We start from the raw sequence: 26643 nt of genomic DNA on the forward strand, positions 1-26643 counted from the left end.
CTAGAAAATGGAAGCAAACCTATCATGACAGAAAGCAGATCCTTGGCTGCCTGGGAAGGTAAAAAGGGGACTGGTGAAGGGCAAGGAGGGATTACAAATGGGCACAAGCGAAAACTATTGGGATTATGGATATGCTCTTTATCTTGACTGTGCCGGCGGCTTCACAGGGAAACACCTATGCCAGAACATATAAAATTGTACACTTTAAGTTTGTGGACTTTATTGCATGTGGAATTCTATCTATATAAAGATGTTTTAAAAATATGAATGTTACATAAATAACAATAGCCTGCTTTAGTTTAGTTGATTTCCCACAAGGAATTAGGTACTTTAAAGATTTATTCTGAAAAAAAGAAAATTATTTCTACAGCAAGAAAAATAAAAGTCAATTTTGAGAAACTCACCTGATGATAATGATGTGTAGTCTGTATCAAATGCATGTACATGTTGTATACAAAGTTTGCCATCTGGGGCATATTTTTTATTATTTGTACTTCATGAGATGGTCTCTCTCCATTCTAGAAAAAGGAAAAAAGAACGCTATCTAGTAAAACAACCCTAGAAGGTAACACTTCAACATAAACCCATTTCTTAATCCTATGAATAAACATGATTAGGGTATGGAAGAACTAACCGTAAGAGGATATAAAATGCAAGTATGAAGAGTAGAATGAAGACTTCATGAATGTTAAAAAAAAAAAAAAAGACTTAAATAGAATAAAAAGGGGGCCCGGGTCAGCATGCTCTGCCTGCTGGCCACGTGACTCCCATTAAAAAAAGATTATTAAAAAAAAAAAAAAAAAAAGACTTCATGAAGAATAGTGACTCCATCGAAATTTAGAAAAGTTAGAGACCAGAAGAGCTAAGAGTCGCCAGCTTTTAATATAATTTTGGGCTGGTAAGTGAAGTATGGGTTTTAGTTTACTATCTAATATAAAAGAATTAGTAAGAGATAAGTAATTATTTGACTAGAGAGAAAAGTCAACATGGTCTGAAACAGCAGTTTCTAAGACTGTGCATGCTCCAAAGACAGTTTATAAGATAATTCAGAAAGAAAATAGTAACACTCTTTGTCCTATTTATATTTTCCTAAAAAATAAGAGGCTAACATTTACTTTTATTAATACATGACTATGAGTCAAGAGGGTGAATATTCAAACGCTCTTTTTAAAATTTTAGTGTCTATCAGACTGGGGTAGACTGTTAAATTGCAGGCGCCTAGGCTCCAGCCCCTACAGATTCGGATTCAGAAGGTCTGGGTGGAATGAGCTGATTCTTCGTAGCTTCTGACAACAATCTAAGAAACAATGCTCTATAAGTGTAGGTAAAGTAGTAAAGCAAATCGAGAAAATACAGAACTTGCACTTCTTTGTAAACCACCCTAAAATAGAGATTAACAACTTTCTTATTTATAGTTATTAATAAAATGTTTATAAAGTCTTATCCTTTCTTATGATAGGAACAATTTAGAAAACCATTAAGGTAAAAAACATACCCCAAAAAAGGAGGATTCAATCTTAAAGTGACAAATTATTTAAAGAACATGAAGTTAGAAATAATTTAGTAAATTAAACACTTCTCAGAAGTAAGCAGGATGGCAGCATTCCATCTAAGCAGGTATTCTTTTGATTAATGGTTATTTTCTGCAATGGTCAGAACTCGTATGTACAAATACTGCCATGTTATTATGACTAGGAACATGGAAGAGTTTTTGTTTGTTAGCTTATTTTCTGGAGTCTTGCCAAGAACTGCCTTTCCTTGAGACACAGCACTCTCTGCCCCTCACTATGTCCTGAGCAGAAGATGGGGAGATGTTCTCAGCCCTAACCTCCCCAGGGTCTTGAACTCATGAGTGTTATCTAAAGCCTGGGTTTCCAAGCCTTCTGTTCAGTGATACTGTCTGACCTGCACTTCAGATTTCTTCAGGTGTGACGTGTAGCCCTTACATAGAAAGCACCTGGGGAGCTTGTTACACATGATGACACCTAGGCTCTATCCCAGACCTCTTGTCAGGAATTTGCCTGTTTAACAGCCCACAAAAGATGGAGAAACTCAGATATAATAGGATTGTGTCTAGACTTGAGCCTGACACTTGAGGTTTTATGTGACCCTACCACCCCATGATCTCTCTCCACCATTTTCCTATTTCTCCACAGCAGCATTTCTTCAAAATTAAGTAAATAAAAAGGCAGTTTTTAAAAAGTACTTATTATTATTAAACACACAAGACTTAAGATTTTTTTAGAGGTGTGGAGGGAAGACGTATACTGTGAACATCTAAAATAATGTTATTTAAAACCCAATGGACCCCCAGGACAATTCATTAAATAAAAAAGCAAAGCCCAAAAGTCTATAGCATAATAACCTTCATGTAAGAAGGAAAATAATACAAAAATAAACATATCTCTTCTCCTTTATACAAAAGGAATATAAGGATTAAATGAGAAACTAAAGAGACTGGTTACCTAAGGAGGGAAGGTGCTAGGAAAAGGGGAGAAAGAAGGGGGGATAAGAGGGAGTAGTATTTCTCTATCTTTTCATTAACTATATGTACTCTCTCCTCCCTCATTTCCCCAGAATGTAAGCTTCTTAAGAACTCAACTATTTATTGCTCTATTTTCAAGTAAGTAGTTAAGTTCTCCTTACAAAGCTGAAGACGAACAGTATAGAATAATGATAAATTACATGAACTCGGATGTTATTCAAAAAGACCTCCTGGCTTTTCAGATCTTGGATCCTCTACCTGCTAGATGCATGGCCAAGCTACTTAGCTTCTCTGACCCTAAGTGTCTCCATTTGTAAAATGGGGTTAATAAAATAATCTAACAACCTAATAGGCTGTTTTTACTGAGATGAAAGTGAGATAATGGAGTAAAGAACTGTCTGCCTAATACATGGTAGTGACTAAATGTGGGCTGACATTATTATTTTTAATTTTTATTTATTTATTTATTTATTTATTTATTTATTTATTTATTTATATAGAGACGAGGTCTCGCTATGTTGCCCAGGCTGGTCTCAAACTCCCAGGCTCAAGCAATCCTTCTACCTCGGCCTCCCAAAGTGCTGGGATTATAGGTATAAGCCACTGCACCCTGCCGGTATTATTTTTATATAGAAAATCTAACTCAGTTCTTCAGTGCAGCACACTCTAAAACAGGGACTAAATTATCTATAATAATGTTCCAAGCTAATGTGGTCACCTATAAGAAAATCCCAATTTCCCACTCTGAGGAATGCTGTCTGTAAAATGAAGAAAGAAGTCCTACCTTTCTAGTGGTTGGGAAAGGTTCTGTTGGAATTATATGCAAATGAAGGGGTCGAGCTGTGAGCTGACTGAAAGCTGGAGTCAGTTCAAAACAGTTTTGAAAGAGGGATACTCTGGCGAAGATATAAAGTCCAAGTCTGGCTCTAGACATGGCCACTACCAAGCGACGGACATCCCTTTAGGAAATAAACAAAATAATTAGCACGCTTCAAGATTATTAACATTTATGCAGCTTTTTTTTTGTTTTGTTTTTTACATATTTCATTAGATAGTTGTGTTAAGCCCCGGCAATAAAAAGTTAAGCTTCTTAAAAACTTAATAGAAGTTAATCAATGTTACATGACTAATAAACCAAGTAAAAGTTAAGGTTTTATTACTAACCTCTTGTTGGTTTTTTGAGGGGGAGGATCACAAAATAACCAATGCATTTATTTAAAAAGTCTAAGTAATATATTAGTATTACAGCATAATTCAATCATCAGTTACCAACTTAATGCATCACTGTCATTGAGTCAATCTGAACTAGCTCTTCTTCCACTTCACCTACCAAAATCCCAGGCTCCATCAAGGTAAAATTTTACTTCCTAGATAACTGTTACCACACTGTTTTATACTTATTTACAACAATAAGTACAAATGGAAATATAGTATGATGCTATAAAACAATACAAGTTGAGCATCCCTAATGTGAAAATTCAGAATCTGAAACTTCAGATAAGGGACAGTCAGCCTATAATATATCTTATCCATGTATTTATTCTAGTATTTAGATTCAATGCCTGGCCTATAATAGGTACTCAGTATTCATAAAAACAGTGATAAAAATGGTTGAATTGAATGATCAAACTATACATGTAGCTGGCTATCTGATGAATCATGTCATTTTTATTTTTTAAAAGAACCTAAGTTTTTTAAAAAAAGGTTTGAATCAAATAAATGTAAAGAGGGCTAATGTAATTTCACCTCACTATTAGATAAAATGTGTTTTAGTGAGAAAAGATAATTCTGGTTTCAAATGCGGAGGACAGTTTTTTTACTTGAGATGTTTTTAGATGGCTAAATTTTTGAGTACTATGCAAAAGAGAAGACTTTCATGAATAATAAAGCCTGGGAGAATCACCTCCAATCTCTGAAAGAATGTGTAAAAGAGTGTTACAGAGATCTAATGTTACAGAGATTATTCTCTGTAACATTCAGAGAGACAGAGAAAACCAGGAACTGGACTATTTATCTAATAGCTTTTCTTTGTGTAATGCAAGATATTTGGGGAGTATCTCTAATTCAACCTCATTTTCTGTGGTGTTTTATGGTCTAGTCTATAGTCTTAAAAGAATCTAGTTTCCTTAAGGAGGCACAGTGTGATACCAGCATATACTATCACTTACATTCTTGTGTTATGTGTATGTGTCTGAGGGGACAGAGCAGGGAAAGGTAGCCGTCCCCCAGCAACAAACAAAATTAAGACATGCTCATTTAGGTAGAAGGAAAAGACATATTCCTTTACAGGAACTTTGAGGAATCTCCACATTTGTGACACACTGGATTCATGAAGGAAATATTGTTTTCTAGTTTACTGTAAGCCAAATTATTATTTTTGCCATATTTCCTTAGAACCCCAAGGGGTCATACTACAGTTGGGTGGTTCCAACACTGGTAACTGAAGGTACACTGCTAGAAATACTTAGCATAAATTCTCACACAAATGTTACAAATAAAATTATGGTGGAATTTAATGTTGTTTGGGGGAAAAAGGGTTAGTGGTGGAAGCAGGTGACAAACTGTTGTTTTCATGGTGACCACTGTAATCCCCCTCACATCCAGAAGGCCCTCTCTCTAGACAGAGTACAGGTACAGCACTATTGTAATGAACACTGTATGGTCTCTCTGATAAAACTTTTCCCCAGCCTTCGGTGCTATAGTGCATTAAAGTGGCTTTTGTAAGTGTGATCTCCATTGTACATGAGGAAATTTGAACTAAAAATTTTCTGCAGATTCAAATGTAGGGATCTTCCAAGGATATATTAATGAATCTGTCACTAGACCCTAAACTCCAGAAGGGCAGAGATCATGAATGTTAGATCTATTACTAAATATTAAGAATCTAGCACACTGACAAACAATGGATGGATCTGAAAATGTTTGTTAAATGAATGACCAAATTCTATGAACATAACAAACCACCAGGCAAAAAAACAAAGGATGGTAACATGAGTAGGCAGAGCTCCTTGGAGTTATGTCTTGAAAGCAGGGCAATGTGGACTGCAACATTCTTTCTTAGTCCCCAGAAGATGGCTGGAGAGGAAAAGCACTGTTAAACAACAACGCCAACACTCTGATAGAACCCCTATGAGGAAACAACAGAGGAAAGCTGCAGCCTCATTACTTGGCTCAGAACAGGTTACACGCATTTCTATTGGTAGCTAGGCTGTCCAAATCAGTTCGGTACAAGAACAATGAATGCTGGAAAAGGGACCAGAACTGTACCACTACTCTGGCTACTAAACAGCTCCACATTGTCCTAAAACAGGCCTCTGGAACTGAAGCTGGCTCCAACCCAATCACCCAATTAGTCCACCCTCGCTGAAAAAAGGTGTGAGCAAAAGAAATAAGGCAGGCACTTGGAAAACAGTCTAAGAGTTCCCTAAAATGCTAAATACAGAGTTACCATATGACCCAGAAATTCTACTCTTAGGTCTATAACCAAGTGAAAGAAAAACAAGTGTTCACATAAAAACTGTATATGCATATTCATTGCAGCATTATTCATTCTAATAGCCACAAAATGGAAACAACCCAATGTCCAATTGATGAATGGATAAATAAAATGTGACATAGCCACACAATGGAATACTATTCAGCGATGAAAAGGAATGAAGTACTGATATATTCTACAACAATGAACCTTGAACATATATTAAGTGAGAGAAGCCAGTAACAAAAGACCACATATTATATGATTCCATTTATATTAAGTGTCCAAAATAGGCAAATCTACAGAGATAAAAAGTAAATTAGTGGTTGCCAAGGGTTTGGGGGACAGGGCAGGGAAGTGATTGCTAAGTACAGGGTTTCTTGCTAGAGTGATGAAAATGTTCTAAAATTGATTTGGAGATAACTGCATAGCTGTTAATATACAAAAAAATCATTGAATTGAACACTTTAAATAGATAAATTATATATGCAAATTACATCTCAATAATGTTATTAAAAAAATGAAATATGGCAGGAAGTAGGTTTCCCTGGTATCCTGAAACAGAAATAGTTTCTTGCCTATATATAAAAGGAAGAATTTGAAAGATTAGCTTTCTAAAAATCAGAAATTTTTATTAAAAGTTTCATAAAATTCTAGCTAAGATACCTAGGCTAAGCTACCTGGGTAACTGGAATCATAAATAATAAACTGACATATCACTTCTATGCACAACCGCCACCAACACTATCCCCCATGAAGAAGTTGGCGTTTCAAAGGAAAATTTTGGCAAATACAAATAAATTTACCTTATTGGGATAAAGGTATTTTTGCTAGAAAATGTTGACGTTCAAGACAATACTGAAATCGGGTGTTCTTTTAACCCTTCATTTATAAGCATTTTATCATCAAAATCTTTCTTTTTTTCTAAGTTTACAGAAACATTAGGCAAAGGGCAGCATAGAACTAAAGTCACTGGAATTTGAAGACCAAGTACCACAGAGTTAAGAAAACAGGTAGGGAGAGGAGGGGGGCGGAAGGAGTGTTCATATATTCATACTGTAAGTTTTTGAGATGTTAATTATGTAAACCATAGTGACAGCCCATTCAGACGGCAGTTTATAAATCTCAGTGAGAAGAATTGCTTTTTAGAAAAGTCTGTAAATACTGGCTTGACACTTAATATGCAAAAACAAACTATTTTAGAATGTGAAACAATTTCTTAAACCATTACATCTTTACTTACCCTTACATAAAAGTTATCAATCTCATGAAACCTGATTACTGGGTTAAGCTTCAAATAGATCTTAATGACAATATTATGAGAGCCTGGAGAATTTTCTTTTCATGTCTATCCAATAAAGTAATAAAATAAACTCTCCTTAGTTTTGTTAGTATGTCATATAACATGAAGGTTTATATAAAACTAAATGGATGCTTTATAAGAAGAAGATATTATTTCCATAAATCTCTAGCACATATATACATCATAATAAATGATAAAAATAGATTATTGTTTGTTTTGACAATTCTTAATCCAGGGAGAACAAATGGCTCCTTTATCCTCTAACACTGAAGCTGAAAGATTGTGTATGAAAAAAAATGAGAAAACATATTATACAATGAAAATTTATTCTGAAGACTTTAATTTCTTTACCTCCTTTAATTTCTGATATTACGTTTCTAACAGATACAGGACAGATTAAGATTTTATGATAAAATGCTATCTCTGAGTGTTACTAAAGAGTAAAACTGTTAAAATTACTAAAACATTTAAGAGTAAAAATATCCAGCAGCAATGACAATAGTTACTACAAGGAATCTGATGTTACATTCCAACAAAAAGCAGCAAATGTTGCCGAGTAATTATAGTTTAAACTTAAAAAATATTTAGAACACTTAGCCACACAATTTCAAAATTGAAATAGATAGTAAAGTTCAATAAACATTATGAAAGTTTTTTCCTACGTACCTCAGATGGCCCACTGCCCTGGTTCGTACCAGAGAAAGAAGAATATAATCATTCTGTTGACCTTGAAATCTATCAACAGTTGTCACCTGGAAATAAAAAATGCAAAATATGGTGCATTTGCAAAGCCAAAAGATGCTAGAGATCATTTAAATAATGTGCTACAAACAAACATCTTATCCTTAAAATAATCAAACCCAAAAGAAACATAATCATAGACTTGGAATTCCAAGAACAAGTTAATGAACGTTATCAAATAAACCATACTAACCAGATCAAACTAAATCCTTATGTTATTCACACTTATAGCACTTGTCTTCACCTTTGCTGATAACTAAATAACTATTTTTGGAATTAACAGTCTTCCCCCATTAGACTGCAAAACTTCATGAAAGCGGGGACTATGTCTAGCTTATTAACTGGTATCCCAGTTTGATGCTCAGCAACATAACTTAGTATGCTTATTTATTAACATACCACTAGTAAATGTCTACAGCATTCCTCCATCAAAGAAAAAAAACAAATAATCTTCATTGTACTTTCTGTTCAGTTTGAAAATATATGTACATGGGAGGCCAAGGTGGGCAGACAGCTTGAGCCCAGGAGTTACAGACCAGCCTGGGCAATGCGGTGAAATCCCATCTCTACAAATTATACAAAAATTAGCTGGGCATGGTGGCATGTGCCTGTAGTTCCGGGTACTCAGAAGGCTAAGTTGGGAGGATTGCTTTAGCCCAGGAGGTGGAGGTTGCAGTGAGTTGAGATCATGACACTACACTCCAGCCTGGGTAACAGAGTAAGACCCTGTTTTGTTTTGTTTTGTTTTTTAAAAAAAAGAAGAAAAGAAACACTGTATGTACAAATAGGGAAGTTCAGAAAGGTTTCAGTCACTAATATTGGCAACTCAGGCATTTATCTTTTCATCAATTCAACAAAAAGTTTATTGCTTACCCTGCAGAAACGGTAATTTATAGTCTATCTTTAGGAAGTGTACAAAACACTTTTTAAGTCACCTACATGGAGGTATAGTTTCTACACAATAAAATGTGTTCAAGTGTACAATTTGATGAATTTTGACAATACATTTTCCCATGTGACCACCACCACAATAAAAATGTCCATCACCTCAGGCCTCATTTTGGTCAAATCTGCATCCACCAGCCCCAGGGAACCACTGATTTACTTTCTGTCACTATAGATTATTTTTTGCCAGTTCCAGAATTACATAAAAATAGCATCAAAAGGATATATTATTTTGTGTCCTATTTCTTTCAATCAGCATGTTTCTGAGATATATTCATGTGTGTGTACACAAGAAATTCATACCTTTTTGAGTATTCTCTCACTGAATGAATATACCAGTTTATCCATTCACCTGTTCATGAAAATTTGGTCTGTTTCTAGTTTGAAGCTATTTTGCATAAAGCTGCAATAAATATTCATGTACAAATATTTTTGTGGACATGTTTTCATTGCTCTTGAATAAACATGTGGAAGTGAAACTGCTGAGCTGTACAGTAAATGCATACTTCATAAGAAACTGTCAAACTTTTCCAAAATTGCCATCCCACTTTACACATTCACCAGCAATGTTCCCGTTCTAGAGTTTCAGTTGTTGTAGATCCTTGCCAACACTTGTCATAATGTCAATCTTCATCATTTTACATATTCTTTTGGGTAGGTAGTGGTATATCATTGTAGTTTTAATTTGTATTTCCTTGACAACTAATGATGGTAAGCACTTTTTCATGACATATTGGCTAACTGTAGGTCTTCCTATGTGAAGTGTCTGTTCAAGTCATTTGCCCATTTTGTATTGGTCTGCCTTATTTACTAATAACTTTTATAGGAGTTCATATATATTCTGGATATAAGTCCTTTGTTGTTATGTGTGGCTATTATACCTGGGAATTCTTTTGCCACTCTGACCATGTGGAGAAATGGGCTCACATACTGACATTGGCAGGGTAGAATAACATCATTGAGCTACCCTGTAACCCAACCTTGGAACCACCCTATTTCCATCTTGTTATGAGAGACAGTAACTTTCCTTATTATTTGAGTCAGATTTTCTGTAAAAGGACTCAAATATTGAGGTCCTTCTATTTCTAAACTTGCAAAATTATTAGTTTCTTAGTTTCACTCTATTCCTTATGAAGTATTCTGCAGTGTCTATTCTTCCCTATATTCTTTTGATTTTGTTTTCATTCCACTGATTTTATTTTCTTCCGGCTTACATTTCATCTCTTTCTGAGTTCTTACATTTCTCTGCTTTGTAGCTGTTCCTCAAAGATATGGTTACTTCATTAAGTATTTTCCAATTTACAGCAAAATGTATATTTAAAAATTTCATCTTTTCCAGGCCAACATGTTCTCCAGAGCATGTATCCTATCTATGTTTTTCTGTTCTTCATTTTTTCCTATAAATTGAGCTTGTGCTAGTTCCCTTTATACTATTTATCACTGAATAAGTAAGTTTCTTAGATTAGCTACGTGTGAGACGTTAAGATGGGGTGAGCAAGGCTGTTTTCTGAAGGCTGGATGATTTTCATAACAAAAGGCCCTCTTTTCTTCTACTACTGTCCAGATAGTCTATAAAAATAGAGTTTGTCCCCTCTTTCTGTTATTTTCCTGTTACTTTTGCATAATTTCCAAAAAAGGTGAGCTTTTACATAGCCATGTTCATAACCAAAGTCCTAATTTTATCATTAGTATTATCTTTATGTGTTTTCCAATGTATTCAACACTTCATTAATGAAAGAAGCATCATTTTATTTGCTATTATGCATTTTTCATTATATAAAAAAATATTTTTTTAAATCCCAAGGTCTGAATACATTTTACAATCTTCCCTTATTCCCAAGACAACCTCCCCTTACACACAATAAAAAACAGTCTAAATTATATCTCTGCAAAGCAAAACAAACATACTCCTCATTACAGTACACAAATTATAATGTAATTTTGTTATATATCATTTTATGAACAAAAAGTTTCAGAAACATTTATTTCTGTTACCATCAATAAATATCTTTTATGCAGTAGTTGAGATAGAAAGTCACAGCAAACCAGCAAGACTGCCAGATAGGGTTGTCAGAGAATTATTTATAGTTACCATTATTTCATTTTCTCCACTATCTTAAAAAGAGATAGCAAAGAGACAAAGTAGAACAATATAAACCTTTCCATCTTGCCAAAATGATGAATAAGAGAACTTATTATAATTATAAAAGTACCTTGTTTGGTCTTCCAATCAATGGATTGTTTCCACATCGTCTATTGATGATGTCGCGAATAAGATGCTTTTGGCCATTATACGTTGTCAGAATACTGATTTTGTCAGCAGGATAACCAAGTAAACACATGTACATAAAAAGTGCTACTACGTATTCTGCCTCTCCAAGATTCTGTAATGCAAACACAATCAAATTGTGCATTTATTTGCTTTTGTTTCAATTTTATAGAGGAAATGTCTGATGTAGATAAGCACAATTTGTTCACTTTGCACACTGCAAGAAGTGAAGACTTAGTAACTTGGATAAGTGAACACCGTTCATAAAACTCAGGGATAATCTTATGCTACATTAACACTGATAAATAAAAAATTTTAATTTGCAATACATGGAACAACCCTAAAATAAAACTTACCAACTTAAAGGCTTAATATTCCTAAGACCACAACAATCCCAATATGGATTAATACTATTCTGGCCAGGTATGGTAGCTCACATCTGTAATCCCAGCACTCTGGGAGGCCAAGGCAGACAGATCACTTGAGTCTAGGAGTTTGAGACCAGTCTGGACAATATGGTGAAACCCTGTCTCTACTAAAGCACAATTATTAGCCGGGCGTGGTGGTACATGCCTATAGTCTCAGCTACTCTGGAGACTGAGGTGGGGGGATCACTTGAGTCCAGGAGGCAGAGGTTGCTGAGAGCTGCAACTGTACCTCTGCAATCCAGCCTGGTGACAAAGTGAGATCTCATCTCAAAAAATAAAAAATAAAAAAATTCTATACAGTGTACCACAACTGTAGTTACACACAGACACAAAACTATAAAGGAACAAAGTAACTAAGAAGCCAATACAGGGCCGGGCGTGGTGGCTCACGCCTGTAATCCCAGCACTTTGGGAGGCCGAGTAAGGTGGATCATGAGGTCAGGAGATCGAGACCATCCTGGCTAACACAGTGAAACCCCGTCTCTACTAAAAATACAAAAAATTAGCCGGGTGCGGTGGCGGGCGCCTGTAGTCCCAGCTACACGGGAGGCTGAGGCAGGAGAATGGTGTGAACCCGGGAGGCGGAGCTTGCAGTGAGCCGAGATCGCGCCACTGCACACCAGCCTGGGCAACAGAGCGAGACTCCGTCTCAAAAAAAAAAAAAAAAAAAAAAAGAAGCCAATACAAATATAATACCCAGTTTAACAGCATATACACCTAGCAGTATTATAGTTGACTCAATTTTTACACAATGCTTTTCCTTCTTCCTCATGTTTCTTAATGTTTTTTTGTATGCTTTGTTTCTGTTCTCTGCATGATGGTTGTCACTTCTACTAGATCACTTTAGGTGGGATGAGGATGTGACCTCAAATTGGTCAGTCTGGTTTACGGTTAAATTACAGACTAGTAAGGAGCTTAAAACTAAGGCTTATTCAACCTAAAGGTGAGGAATGACACACAAAGCTGTTTGATCCAGTTTAGTAGAGACTAAATCCAAAGTACTAGATGAAAGAAGAAAGTAAAATAAGAATATAAACACAATATTAAAAAAAAAAAAAAAAAAAAGGAAGCTGGATTTCATGCAAAGGAAACAGATTACTGTAAGACTTCTAGAAATATCATTCATATTCTGGTTCTTTGTGACACACAGCTTGAGTTACAAGCATTTAAGTTTTCTTGTTCTTTAACATTTCCCAATTTGGTACTTTGCCCAAAGGTTAGACATGAAGCATTAACAATAAAACAACATGAACTGTACTGTGACCAAACATTTTAGAACTCGCTCCAAATGAGTCAAGTCCCCTTCCAATTAGTGACTTTTATTCATTTATCCACCTAGTCTTTCCCTCTCAGACACTAATTCTTCGAATGTTATCACTTAAATGCATAATATTCTTATTTTGGGGGATAGTGTTTTCAACTCTTCAGAAATATATTTAATAGTGGCAAATCATCATCTGAAAATATATTTATTTCTTGACTCGCTAAAAACTCATCTAGAGTTAGGCTTAATGAAAAAGAAAAACAGGTAACCAATCTGCATAAAAATGCTTCAATCCATAGTACAGTATGACTCAAGCAATGAAACTGACTCAAAGGAGAAATTCCAAAAGCTGTTAATGTAATGAAAACATCAGTTGATTACTGACAGAATACTTAATTAATTTCTAAGGTGGCTATTAGGAAACATCACTGATTTGAATTAGGTTCTAATATTTTTAAAGTTATCATTTAAAAGGTCACATCTGTTCTCAGGCAGTAAGTACACAAATAGAGTAACTTGATTTAATATAACCAAATATTTGGAGAGAAAATAAGATCTGCATGAGTTACATCTACACATACACATTTAAGCTGATGATCTATGATGCTTTTTCATGAATAACTCAAGATCTCTAATTTATATAACAACCTATATTGGATATTTTGCTGTAAAGAGAGAGAGAGAAAAGAAAAATTTAAAATAACCCCAAATGCTATCAACCAAAGACTATATTTTGATGTATACGCTGCCAGGTCATTTTGTATAGATTATCTGCACATATTTCTATATGTATATATTGCTGCTTCTTTTTAAAATGAGATGACTATAGATACACTTTGCAATTTTTTTCCACTTAATATAGCATAAACATTCTTCCTGTTAGTAAACACAATGTTATCATTCTTAGTGGCTATCTAGTATTTCTTTTATATGGAATGTAATAATGCAATTAATCCCTGCTGACAGATATTTAGGTTGTTTCTCATTTCCAAAATAATTTGCAGTGATGAGCATTACGCATACAAGTCTTTGCAAACTTGCCCAATTATTTTTGCGGATAAATTCCTAGAAGTGAGAACATTGTTTTTAATATATGTTAACAATCTGTCCACCAAATTATTTTCCTACTAGCATCGTATGAGAATAAAGTTTCCCCAAACCTACCCCAACCCTGAGCATTGTTAAAGAGGTGAAAATGTGATTCAGTGATTTATACTTGTTATAAAATATGAATTGCATACCATATTTTCTATTAGTCTTGATTTTTTTAAGTAATTTGAGTTCTATAAATATATTCAGAATTCAACTTATTGTTCATTAAATATTGAAACAAATTTTAAATATTGAAAATAAATTTTTTCTCCAATCAGTATTTTTCTTTATGATTTCTGCTTTTGTAACAAGCTTAGGAAGACCTTCCTCACTGTAACACTATATATTCATCAATATTTTCTTCTAGTAGTTTCTAGTTTGTTTATAGTCTTCTTAGTCCATGTATTTTTAATCAATCTGAAATTGATTTTTCGTATGCTGTGTGTAAGGTGGGGTTCCAACTTTCCTTTTCTCAAAGGCCAAATGGTTAAGTATCACTGATTTAGGCATACGTCGGCCAGCAAATGCAAAATAAACTTAAAAGCTTCCTATTTTTTCTTACCTGATAGAAGTAAGGATTAGGTTCAGATTCTCCCACTCCTTGAAAATCTTCAACATTAATGAGCTGGAAGTCATACAGTAAGCCAGCATTTGCTGTACTAAACTCTGGCAAAAGCTGCACATGGGGTAAGTTTCCTAGATTCTTGTATCGCCAGTTGTAGAGGTTGCACAAGCTTTCCAAAGACAAATCCCCCCACAAACAGAAAATATTAGCAGTGTAAAATCCCTTTTAATATACCTAAGGAGGTTTCTCTGTTTCTGTACTTCTTTCAAATTTTCATGTTAGCCATTTTTGCTCATCTTTTAAGCAATAATGCTCTTTCAACCTTAGCTTCCCTACTTCATGTAACCAAGGGTCAGAAGACTGAAGGTACTACAAAAATAAGAGTTCTATCACACTCTCTGAGATCAATGCTATCTTTATCCCTTAAATTAAAAAGCCACGGCAGACTAAAAATTGAGGACATTTGGAGGTAACTATGAGATGGGGCTTGCATCCTTTATGAAGTAAGAATTGGTGTGTTCTCCTCTTGTCCACTTTTTTTTTTTTAAGATTTCAAAATTATATTAACTGTATACCTTTTGGGGCATGAAGGAGAAGGGACAACAAAAAGAAGCCCTTAGATTATACGTTACTGAAATTAATCTTAATGAATGAAATGAAGGAAATAAATTATTTGGTCCATTCATATCTCTTGCAGTAGTCGACAAAAGTGCTTTTGGATTTACAGGTAGCCAAGTTCCTGGATAGCCAGGAATGCTAACAGTCTACACAAAAGCTATTCACAAATACTTGGATCATGGAACAAATGTCCTTAAATGGGAATGATTTTTTTTTTTTCCTGTCTCCTTTACCTTGCTCTGGCTCTCCCTTGAGCATCAAGGTCCACAGTTGGAACTCCAACGCGAACAAAGCGAGTGAAGAGAGACTGCTCCATGTTTGAGTACTTTTGAAAGGCCATGTTCTTAATAACTGGAGGTAACTGGTGATGATCGCCAATCATAATCCATCGTTTTAGTCGGCTAAATCCATCCTGAGGATTCTAGAAATGAAAAGTAAGGAAATGGCAAAATACTCTATTATCCTCTAGTCTCCAATTTATTACCCAAGGGACTCACTCTTCATTAAACGACTTCCTTATCTTACAAAATTACCAATCTTTACCAGCTCCACAAGGAGGAGTCTGGCAAATTTACAGAACAATTTGTGAACTAATTATGGACATTATTGCCTTGGACGACAGTGGGTGAGGGAGAATGGAGGTATTTAGAAGGCAAGCATGGAATTACCCTACTTTAATAGGCAGGGTAATCCAAAGAGGTCTGGAAGGATTAGGTCAGCATTAGGTAATGAGTACACAGAAGGAAATAGAAGCCCAAGAAGAGAAATGGAAAGATGTGAAATAAACATGTTTCACAATTAGCTGAGGACCAATTCTGAACCCACCAAAGCAGTAAAAACTACTTTCTTTAATTATCTACACTACTACTTCAATTTCCTACTCTATGTGTCTCCTAGTTCCTTGAAACATATCCTGATAGAATACATTTCCAACTTCCAAGTGGCTTCACTTATAAAAACAACTTTTGGAACTCAATTTATCTGCATATTAGAGTGGTCTCTATTCTTAAGTTGGGAATTCCACATTTTGTTTTTAATGCTTCAATAGTAAAGAATATTGTACAGTAAAAAACATTCTTAAATAGCACAATTTAGCTCAAAAACTTAGGCATAAAGAAAAACAATGCATTCAGTGAATATGAAAAAATAATTCTACAAACAATTGTAACAAAAGAAATGAAGAAACAGCTCATCTTCCCACTAACCTGCACAACAATGTAATTTTCTTGATTAAAATTACTAAATCTTTTCAAAATTACAGAAATAAACTATGAATTTTTAAATAGTACTTATGGAAGCAAAACAACTACTAAATAAATAGAGAGTGAATAGATTCAAGAAAGTTTACAGGGCCGGGCGTGGTGGCTCACGCCTGTAATCCCAGCACTTTGGGAGGCCGAGGTGGGTGGATCACGAGGTCAGGAGATCGAGACCATCCTGGCTAACATAGTGAAACCCCGTCTCTACTAAAGAATACAAAAAATTAGCCAGGCGTGTTGGCGAGCGCCTATAGTCCCAGCTACTCGGGAGGCTGAGGCAGAAGAATGGCGTGAACCCAGGAGGCGGAGCTTGCAGTGAGCGGAGATTGTGCCTGCACTCCAGCCTGGGCGACAGAGCAAGACTCCGTCTCAAAAAAAAAAAAGAAAAAAGAAAGTTTACAGGCTTAAAATAGAATACCAAACATAATGAAGTTAAGGAAAATACAGAACTATGGCAATTAGCACACCCAAACTGTACAGCTTTCTGATGCTGTCCTCAGCATTCTTAGAACTCTATTTTCTTTGCCTCAGATCTTATATTTCTTACCTGTAGAAGAAGAGGGATAAAAGTCTCTATCTCTAGAATCTGAGCAGCCTCTTCCATCAAAATGTTGTCATACTGAGAAAGAAAGAGGAAAGCCTGTCATAAAAACAGCTTAAAAGCCAAACAACTACCATAATAAACATAATCATCCAAAAACCCCCAAATAATTTCAGATAAAAACAACAACATACAAATTATTCAGACGATAAAAATAACAACATACACATTATTCAAACAGAAACTTCATGGTCTTATTTATCACTATGCCTCTGCATTTCCAATTCAAGTATTTGACTTCAGGAAAGCCCCCTAAATACACAACTTTACATTGAAGAGATCTTGTATATCATTTCTTGAATTGCAATGCCAATTTGGTTCTTTTCAATTAAGTTATTTATTTCTACATCAGAAAGAATCAATTTATAATTATATATGAGGTCGCTCCCCTTGGTACTCTTCCTCTAGGGAGTATTTTGGGATAATTTTTTTCCTATATGAATCCTACCCATCACAACAATCCACTTCAGTCCCACCCTTGGGCATTTAATCCATCACCACAGCATGCCAATTTTACCTTTGAAACTCTTGAGTCTATTCATTTTTCTTTATTTCTACCAGCACTACCACTCTAAAAATCCAAGCTACCACTATGACTACGGATAGCAAACTCCTTACTAGTTCCTCCTCTTCCTGTCTTGACTCCGCCAAGGCACTTCCACAACTCCTTATTTCAAATCCTTCACACTACTGTTTTAGGGAAAAAAAATCTCTTAACATTGCCAGCAAGGATGTATTTACCAAGAACTGATATTTAATCTAGTCCCTGACTTCCTTTTGTACTTTATCTTTTTCCTTACTCCCTAAGCTTCAACCACAATGGCCTATTTCAGTTTGTCTGAAATGGCAAAACCTTTCCTGCCTCAGGCCCTTTGCACATGCTATTCTCTTCACTTTTAGTCTAGTTGGTTCTTTCTCATCCTTAAAATATCAGCTTAAAAGCCACTTTATCTAGGCCTTCTCTGACCTCCGAATCTAAAACTGATCTCAAAGTACCAAAGTACTGTTCTTTTGTCTTTCAGATCTTCACATTCATAATTCTATCTGTATATTTACTTGTTTAATGTCTGTATCTTTTCCCTAGCCCAGTTCCCAGTAATGTTAGGTATTACACATCTGTAAAAGAATGAAAAATCAAGTCTTTCTCAAACATGAGAAAATTTCATTCTTTCTTTGACAATTACTACTCTTATATCTGTCCAATTCTCATTTAGATCTATTCTCAACATGTTTCATCTTTCCTCTTCACTTCTAATTCTGATCGCTACTTAGTATGACATCTTCTTGTTTTAGTACAATACCTTCTTCTTGAATCTAAGTATACATTAGAGTTCTGTTGCTTTGTTTTTAAAGATTGCTCCCATTATTTTATTTTCCAGAGAGGTGGGAGATGGGGAGAGCATATTTACTCTGAATGTTTAATTCTCCTGTTTTAAAGTTATGGTTCAATTCTGGACTGTTATTGAAACTACTCGAAGGTGTAGGCATGTGGATGGTCTTTTCTCTAGCTCTATAATAATGCCAGATTTCCCTCTTAAAATGATTAGATCATTTTTGTGGGAGCTGAACAGAAGGAGGAATTCAAACACCCACATTGTCTAAGAAGTCCCTGTGTAGACTCTCAGGATAACAGGTATAATATGCAAAACAGAGTGGGGGCAACTCAAAAGGAGATAGCTTGAAAAGACTGCTTTCTGAAAATCAATTCTGAAAATATAATGCAATTTTACTTATAAAAAATATTTATAGATTTTGCTTTTTAAAAGGGAGATTTTAATTCCAAAGCAAAATTATCACCACTTTAGTTACTTGTTCCATGTATTTATTAGTCAGATCATTCATTCAACTCTTACTAATCTCTACTAACATATTACATGTTGGGTTGGCACCTGATGCTCCAGGCCAGGGATCAGGCTAGGAGCTGGTCTTCGTGACCTTTCAAAGGATTCCTAAATTCTACAGCCACCGTTACCACAGTTCTACGGTTCTTTAGTGGATTATAGCTGCTAGGATAGGGTCAGGGTGGTGTAAGAGTAAGGGCACAACAGACTTTAAATTCTTAGAAAACCACCTTTTAATACTAGCTCTGTAACTGATTACCTGTGACTCTAAGGTAATCTCTCTCTTGAGTCACCCTTTCTCAACCATAAAATGGAGATATCTTGGTTGGGTGCAGTGGCTCACAGATGTAATCCCAGAACTCTGGGAGGCCGAGGCAGGTGGATCCCTTGAGCTCGGAAGTTCAAGACCAGCCTGGCCAACATGGTGAAACCCCGTCTCTACTAAAAATACAGTAAGTTGGTTGAGCGTGGTGGCACGTGCCTGTAATCTCAGCTACTTGGGAGGCTGAGGCACTAGAAGTGCTTGAAAGCAAGAGGCAGAGGTTGCAGTGAGCCGAGATCACGCCACTGCACTCCAGCCTGGGCAAAAGAATGAGACTCTGTCTCAAAAAAAAAAAAAAAAAAAAAAGAGAGAGCTCATATAAAGATCTAGTTGTGAAGAAGAGAAATAAATCATTGTAAGCATAGAACTTCGTGCACTGTAAACACAGAACTTGGTATATAGCTGACGCTCAACAAATGATGGTTATTATAATTGTTTGTTTTTGTTATCATTCTGATAAATTTCCTTCTACAATTTCTAGAACTCAAAATGGGTTTAAGATGATCAACATTGAATCAACAATCCCTGAAAACAGACAAGCAAATTAGAACTAATATTTAACTTCATGTTTGAAAAAAATCGGGGCTGGGCATGGTGGCTCACGCCTGTAATCCCAGCATTTTGGGAGGCCGAGGCAGGTGGATCACTTGAGGTCAGGAGTTCGAAATCAGCCTGGCCAACATGGTGAAACCCTGTCTCTACTAAAAATACAAAAATTGGCTGGGCCTGGTGGCGGGCGCCTGTAATCCCAGCTACTTGGGAGGCTGAGGCAGAAGAATCGCTTGAATTTGGGTGGTGGAGCTTGCAGTGAGCCGAGATTACTCCATTGCACTCTAGCCTGGGCAACAGAGCAAGGCTCCCTCTCAAAAAAAAAAAAAAAAAAAAAGGTTTCAACAAAATACAAATTGAAACAAGTGATAGACTTCTGTTACAAGGTGATGAACTTAACACTTAATGATCACCACTATCTCTGGAAACCCCCTAAAACAATACTTGACATCATTTAGTGAAATTGTATCCCAAAGAGTTAAAGAAACCAGCAACTAAGAGAAATTCCTGAGTTCACAGGATAAGAAAAGAAACACCTTGCTGCAAAGCTGAAACTTCCTTTGCTTCTAAGATAATAAAACTGGCTGAAACTAGCTGGAACCAATATAGCCAACTAGAGTTAGCACAGAATGAGCTTGCTTACATCACAACCCAAATTGCTACCATGTTTCATATTAACTCCTCCAGAACCTACACAGCAATCCAAGAGGTAGCATGAAGAGAAAACTGTGCATGCTTTCCTTCCTTCCACCAATCACTTACTAATCCCAGAATCCACCCCATATACGTTTTCTAATAAAATTACTGCCTTAAAGTCAGTATGGGGACATAGATTTGAGCTTGACTATGTTCTTCTCATGAGTCAACTTGAAATAAGAAGCTTTTTTTCCCCTCAAAAACCTGGTGTTAGAGTATTGGCTTCTAGTGCACTGATCAGCAAGCCCCTTTTGCTTGGTAACAATAGAAATGGTTTAAAGAGGCAATTAGACTTCCCCACTTCAAGGAACCAAATGTCCCTCCTCTCTCACCCCCAATAGAGGACCGATTTAGTGTCTGGAGAGGATCTTGGAACTTGGAGAAAGCAGGCAGAGTTAAGAGGGTAGGATCAGAAATGAGCACCATACAGAAAGCTGGAATTATGTCAAAAGTCTGTGTACATAACAGAACGTGGAGAAGTCTGGCTCTCTTTCTCCATCCATCTCCCACAACCCAGGGATCCAGGAAAGTAAGAGTCCTTCTTCTCCCTTTGTATCCCTAAGACATACCACTGAAATTTCAGAACTCTAGGACAAAGAAAAGACTGCAGGGCTTCCTGACAGAACAAAAATGTGAAACAAAATACATTTAAAATCATGGCTTTGGGCTTCTGAACAGCTACACTGGAAGACAGAGAAAATGGAACAATTCTTCAAAATTCTGAAGGAAAAGTATTTCCAATCTAGAAATCTATATCTAGCCATAATAATTAAATGTGAGAGTAGATTTAAAACAGTTTTTGGACATGGAAAGTCTTAAAAATATGGCCTCCTATGTATTATTTCACATGAAAGATACTGGAGGATGTATTCTACTAAAAGACAGAAGAGAAAGACACAGAATGCCCAAAACAGAATCTGACATATGAGAAAGGCAAAGGCTTAGAATGGATGCAATGTGAACTGAAATAGGTCAGGAGTATCTAGGCGAGAGATCTCCAAAAACATGTATGTGATGTGTCTAAATGTACTAAGAAAATATTTAAAAACTCAACACAGTTTTGGGTTGAACTGGTGGTAAAAACAGAAAACTAAACAAACAAAAAAGATAAAAATCATTAATTCCAGAAAGAAAAAAAAATATGCATGAAAGGAAAACTAATCATGGTATATTCCCCTGCTTGGATGTGAAAGTGTTCATGTGTTAATAATGATGTAAACACCCAAAAGTGAGCAAACCAAAGTTATGACATAACTATATCGGAAGCATTAAGGAAGGAAAGGTACATGCACACGCGCATGAATGTGTATCTATTTGCCCTTTGGGTCAGCACAGAATCAAAAGACAATGCCTAAAATGGAAATTTACCATTCTTGACTGATACAGATGAAAAGGAGAAAATACAGAGTTGACGGAATGGATAAATGGGACGGATGAGCGGATTGGGGGACTGCCTTTTTTTGTTAAGCAGACCTATAAGGTTTTTAAAACTCTTAAGTGTGATAAAAATAAAACTTCGAAATCAAAAATATAGAAAACCTATTAGCACTCATGCTAACTATCCTTTGACGTGTAGCATGATTTAAATGTAGAAAATGACTACTGAAAATTTGATAAGTAGTACTTTTTTAGAACACATGCAAAAGCTCCATGAAAGCAAAAAATGTTAATTATGGTTGCATTATTTTCCCTTGTTATTAAGCTATGATTTAATATCAAAGTATATGTTATATATCAGCTCCAAGAACAAAATATTCAGGTTAAAAATTCTCACTAATAATTTGCAAAAGGGTAAGTTCACATCACTAGGGTATGTTCACACTACTTTTTAATAAATTGTTGTATTTGTCTCACCTTGCAGCTGAGGAACCTTGCGTCCAAGATAACAATTTCATCACCTTGAATTTATTTATCTTTCAGTGAGCTCACAACATTTGAAAATTGTCAGTTACTTTAATCAGCAAATGAATTACTAATTTTTAATTCAAGCTCATATACAGAACTCTGTTTTAAACAACAGATAAACCAGTTGCAGGAAAGTTAAATGACTGTATTAAAATCTAGGTTCTGATCAGCATCACTAGCAAAGTCAAAAAATTTGCAAATTCAAATTTACTGCTCAATCATTACATTCCACTTCAAATGAGTCACAGATTAACAGGCTATCATGTCCTCCTCCTGTTTTTAATTAATATCTTATTTTGCAATCTAAATAAGAGTATTCCATATCCTCATATGAAAGGCTTTTCATTTGCTAAGTACACAAATAACTGGAATGGTTGTATGTTTAACATGTGAATAATCTAAGCACACAGATGTTTAATAGATGAAAACCACTTTGGTTTTTGTTTGTTTGTTTTTGTTTTGAGATGGATTCTCACTCTGTCATCCAGGCTGGAGTGCAGGGGCACAATCTCGGCTCACTGCAACCTCTGCGTCCTGGGTTCAAGCGATTCTCTTGCCTCAGCCTCCCGAGGATTACAGGCACATACCACCATGCTCGGCTAAATTTTTGTCTTTTTAATAGAGACAGGGTTTCACCATTCTGGCCAGGCTGGTCTCAAACTCCTGACCTCAAGTGATCTGCCTACCTTGGCCTCCCAAAGTGCTGGGATTACAGGCGTGAGCCACCACACCTGCCTGAAAACCATTTTGAAATGTTCTTTTTATAGCTTTTATTTCTCTTTGGAGATCTTTTTATTATTACTATTTTTGTAATTAGGTGAATTTTAGGTTTTTTTCATAAGCTTTATTTGGAGATTTTTAAATAAGTGATACTCAGTAAAAATAAAACCTTAACGAGTATGAGAATTTGATCAGACAACCATATCGTTAATATGTTACCTAATGGACAAATTACTAATAACTAGATTTAGAAAAATTAGATTCAGAGTTCACTAATCATGTAAACATGGGATATTATCATTCACTTGTAAAAGAAACATTTTAAGGTAATTATAAATACGAACTTCGATAAGAAGTGAGCCAACCTCTGATAATCTTTAAAAAAAATATATAACATAAGTCTTTACCTTGAAACCTAACTTGACCAAGTCATGTCGTTTTAAGGCAGCATGAGTACAGGTCATAGCAATAATTTTGGCTTCTTTCACTAGAAGGTATTTAGATCTGTCCAGTCCACTTCGAAGCAATTCAGAGGCTCTGAATTCCTATGGAAATTAGGAGCAATGAAAGATAATTTTAGGAAAATGGAGTTTTGCACATAACTATACAATCCAATCAGACTTAATTCCTGAGAAATTAACATACATATATTATAAACTAAGCCTAATGAATTATAATTCTGTTCATTATGATTTGGGTACTAATTGAGTTCAAATAGTAGCTGAAATAAAAGTTATAATTCAAACTTTTTTGTATGTAAGGTAAAATATGTACAACATAAACAAGAATACTGAATAAAATTCAATGATCCTTGTACCTGTATCACTCAACGTCCCTCCAGGAAAATAGAAACGATTTCAAGTACTCATATCAAAGGAAACTTTAGCAAGAAACTGGTTATACAAGTGATAGAGGAACTATAAAGGTAATGTAACTTAGAAATTACAGACAGCAGCAGTCACCATTATCCCTAGACTAGAAAGAATAAAGGTAGGAAGTGGTATTATCAGAGCCCAGGGACTGTAGTCACACAAAAAAGCTGGAACCCCAAGTTTTTCCAGGAGAAACTGCAGTCATGAAAGACGTGGAACCCAAGTGAGAGGGAAATGATGAAGAAATACCTTGGCACTCTCTCATTGGCTATACTAAGCAAGAAGTCAGCTGACATAGGAAGCTGGGAAATTAAACCTGCAAGGGTAAGTGAGAACATCAACCATGGCAGAGGATCCCCAACAGAGCAGAAAAGGGTATGGACAATAGATGGGTATGAGGGGCAAACAAGTCAAACCAGAGTACCCAATGTCAAGTTTCATAAAATCTGAGCCTTACCAATACTTCTTTCAAACTTTTTTTTTAACATTTGTTTTGTTTTTTAAATAATTAAAATATTACAAATGTAGGTGAGGTACCCTGTATAACCTTCTGCCTACTCCCTCCCAAGGCAGCTATTATTATGAATTGAGTATGTTTTTATCCTTTCACTTTGTGTTTATCTAACCATAAACATAATACATTTATTATTCTGTACTTACCATCCAGCCACCTAACCATATACATTTCAATATTTACTGAACGTATACTACGTGTCTGATACAGTTCTAGGAAGTGGGTATATAATCACATCTAAAAGACACAAAGACAAGAAACAATGTCCCTGATTTTTCTACCTTTCTACCTGAAAATTTAATCCTAAATTTTCTTACTGAGGAATCTGAGCCTGAATGTGATCCCTTTATAGGACCGCTGTAGTTTTTCAATGATGTTTGCTATCTATTTTTGCAATGATGATTCTGCAGTGATGTGGTAAAAACTAGGAGACATATCCAGGGGTGCTGGGTTCCAGATACACTCTCTGTTCCCATTGTGTAGCTATGACTCATTTCACTTTAATAATCCGAATCAATCATCCTGGTTACTACAGCAACCCCACCATTTTACTGGTCAAGAGGCATACAGGACTTAGAATGGCCACATGGCAGTCTCAAATTCCAATTCAAAGAAGCATTATTGAATTTCTTGATGGAAGCATTCTTTTCTCAAAAATACTAAGACCTTTACATCAGGAAAGCCAGAATAAAGATCCAATTTATATCTTACTTAAAATTAACAATCTAATTTCTAAGATTTGAATATTTCAGGCCGGGTGTGGTGGCTCACACCTGTAATCCCAGCACTTTGGGAGGCAGAGGCAAGCAGGTAACTTGAGGTCAGGAGTTCAAGACCAGACTGGCCAACAAGGTGAAACTCTGTCTCTACTAAAAACACAAAAATTAGCTGGGCAAGGTGGTGTACACCTGTAATCCCAGCTGCTCGGGAGGCTGAGGCAGAAGAATCACCTGAACCTGGAAGGTGGAGGCTGCAGTAAGTCAAGCTCGTGCCACTGCACTCTAGCCTGAGCAACAGGGCAAGATTCCGTCTCAAAAAAAAAAAAAAAAAAGTTTTGAATATTTCACATTTACTTAAAAAAAAAAAAAAAATTAAAAACCATTAAAGTTCAAAGAACTAGAGAATCCTTACCTCAAGCTGAGTAAAGATTTTCTTAATATGCCTGAAACATCCTTCGGCAATTTCCATGTCTTCTTCGTAAGATCTTCCTTTAAAAATAGGTTGAGGAGCATTTGCAAAGTATTCATGGAAAGGGAAGAAAGTGGAGACTTCTGTAACATCTGGCAATGTACTACCTTTATTTTTCACTTTGCTGATATACTCTTCCCAACGAGACATTACCTGTAGAAAAAAGGACTTGAGGTTAACTGCCACCTAATTATGATGTTTTAAAGCATAAAATAAATAAACCTTATAAAAACAAGATCTGCTACGTGAAAAAAAAAAAAAAAAGAAATTCAATCTTTGATCCAATGTAAGTATTCTTCATTCCTGTAACTGACAGATTGCTCTTCTGTTGTAAAAGTAACCTTGTCTTTGGAGAAAAAAAGGCTCCTTAATAACAAATTTCTACAAACTGGAAAGAGCCTCAACGTCATTTCATGGAACTCTAACTCAGACAGTTCAGATTCTCCATGTAACTCAAGATAGTTTACTACCAATACTTAAAAGAAATGTAAAGGAAAGAAAGCTCTCTGGATAAAGAAATTTCTCATTTTTTTCATCTCTGTTTCTCTCCATATATGGTAAGTTCAGTTTTAGCAGCTTTTTAATCAATTTGGCACTTGTCAACCCTTCTCCCAGATTTTTAGAACATTTATAAAGAACGTGTGGTTAAGCTAAGTGCATATTTGAAAGCTTATGACTTTTGTGATTATAGTTCAATTACTTTGTATAATGTTAGAGCTATGCCTCTACCAGCCATTTACTGTGTAACCTCAATTTCTGTAACTCTCCCAGGTATTTTTCTGTTATAATCTCAGTATTTCATAAAAGTGTAGTCCTTAGGCAAAACATCTGAGGAGCTAAATAAAAATGTGGATTCCTGGATTCCACCTCTATTGAATGAGAAGCTATAGGAACAAGGGCTAGGAATTTAACTCATGAACAACTTTCCTGATATGATTCTTAAATGTTGAAAATTGCCAATTTACACTGTGAAGCCTCAAGTTCATTTTTC

The 26643-nt window shown here is 35.6% G+C and overlaps 1 protein-coding gene across 1 annotated transcript in view; it reads right to left on the minus strand.

The window, feature by feature from the left end:
* AQR (aquarius intron-binding spliceosomal factor) overlaps positions 1-26643 on the minus strand; it is a 118092-nt gene that overhangs the window by 3541 nt on the left and 87908 nt on the right. Inside the window, exons 26-34 of the mRNA XM_011992691.1 lie at positions 25596-25805; positions 23486-23623; positions 16992-17063; positions 15419-15606; positions 14565-14736; positions 11163-11333; positions 7930-8015; positions 3270-3444; positions 405-518 (exon numbers count right to left, since the gene is read on the minus strand). Coding sequence (XP_011848081.1) covers positions 405-518; positions 3270-3444; positions 7930-8015; positions 11163-11333; positions 14565-14736; positions 15419-15606; positions 16992-17063; positions 23486-23623; positions 25596-25805 — 1326 coding nt within the window. The remainder of the gene's footprint in view (positions 1-404; positions 519-3269; positions 3445-7929; positions 8016-11162; positions 11334-14564; positions 14737-15418; positions 15607-16991; positions 17064-23485; positions 23624-25595; positions 25806-26643) is intronic.

Source organism: Mandrillus leucophaeus, unplaced genomic scaffold (genome assembly GCF_000951045.1).
Source record: "Mandrillus leucophaeus isolate KB7577 unplaced genomic scaffold, Mleu.le_1.0 Scaffold417, whole genome shotgun sequence".
In the NCBI taxonomy this organism is placed as follows: Eukaryota; Metazoa; Chordata; class Mammalia; order Primates; family Cercopithecidae; genus Mandrillus; species Mandrillus leucophaeus.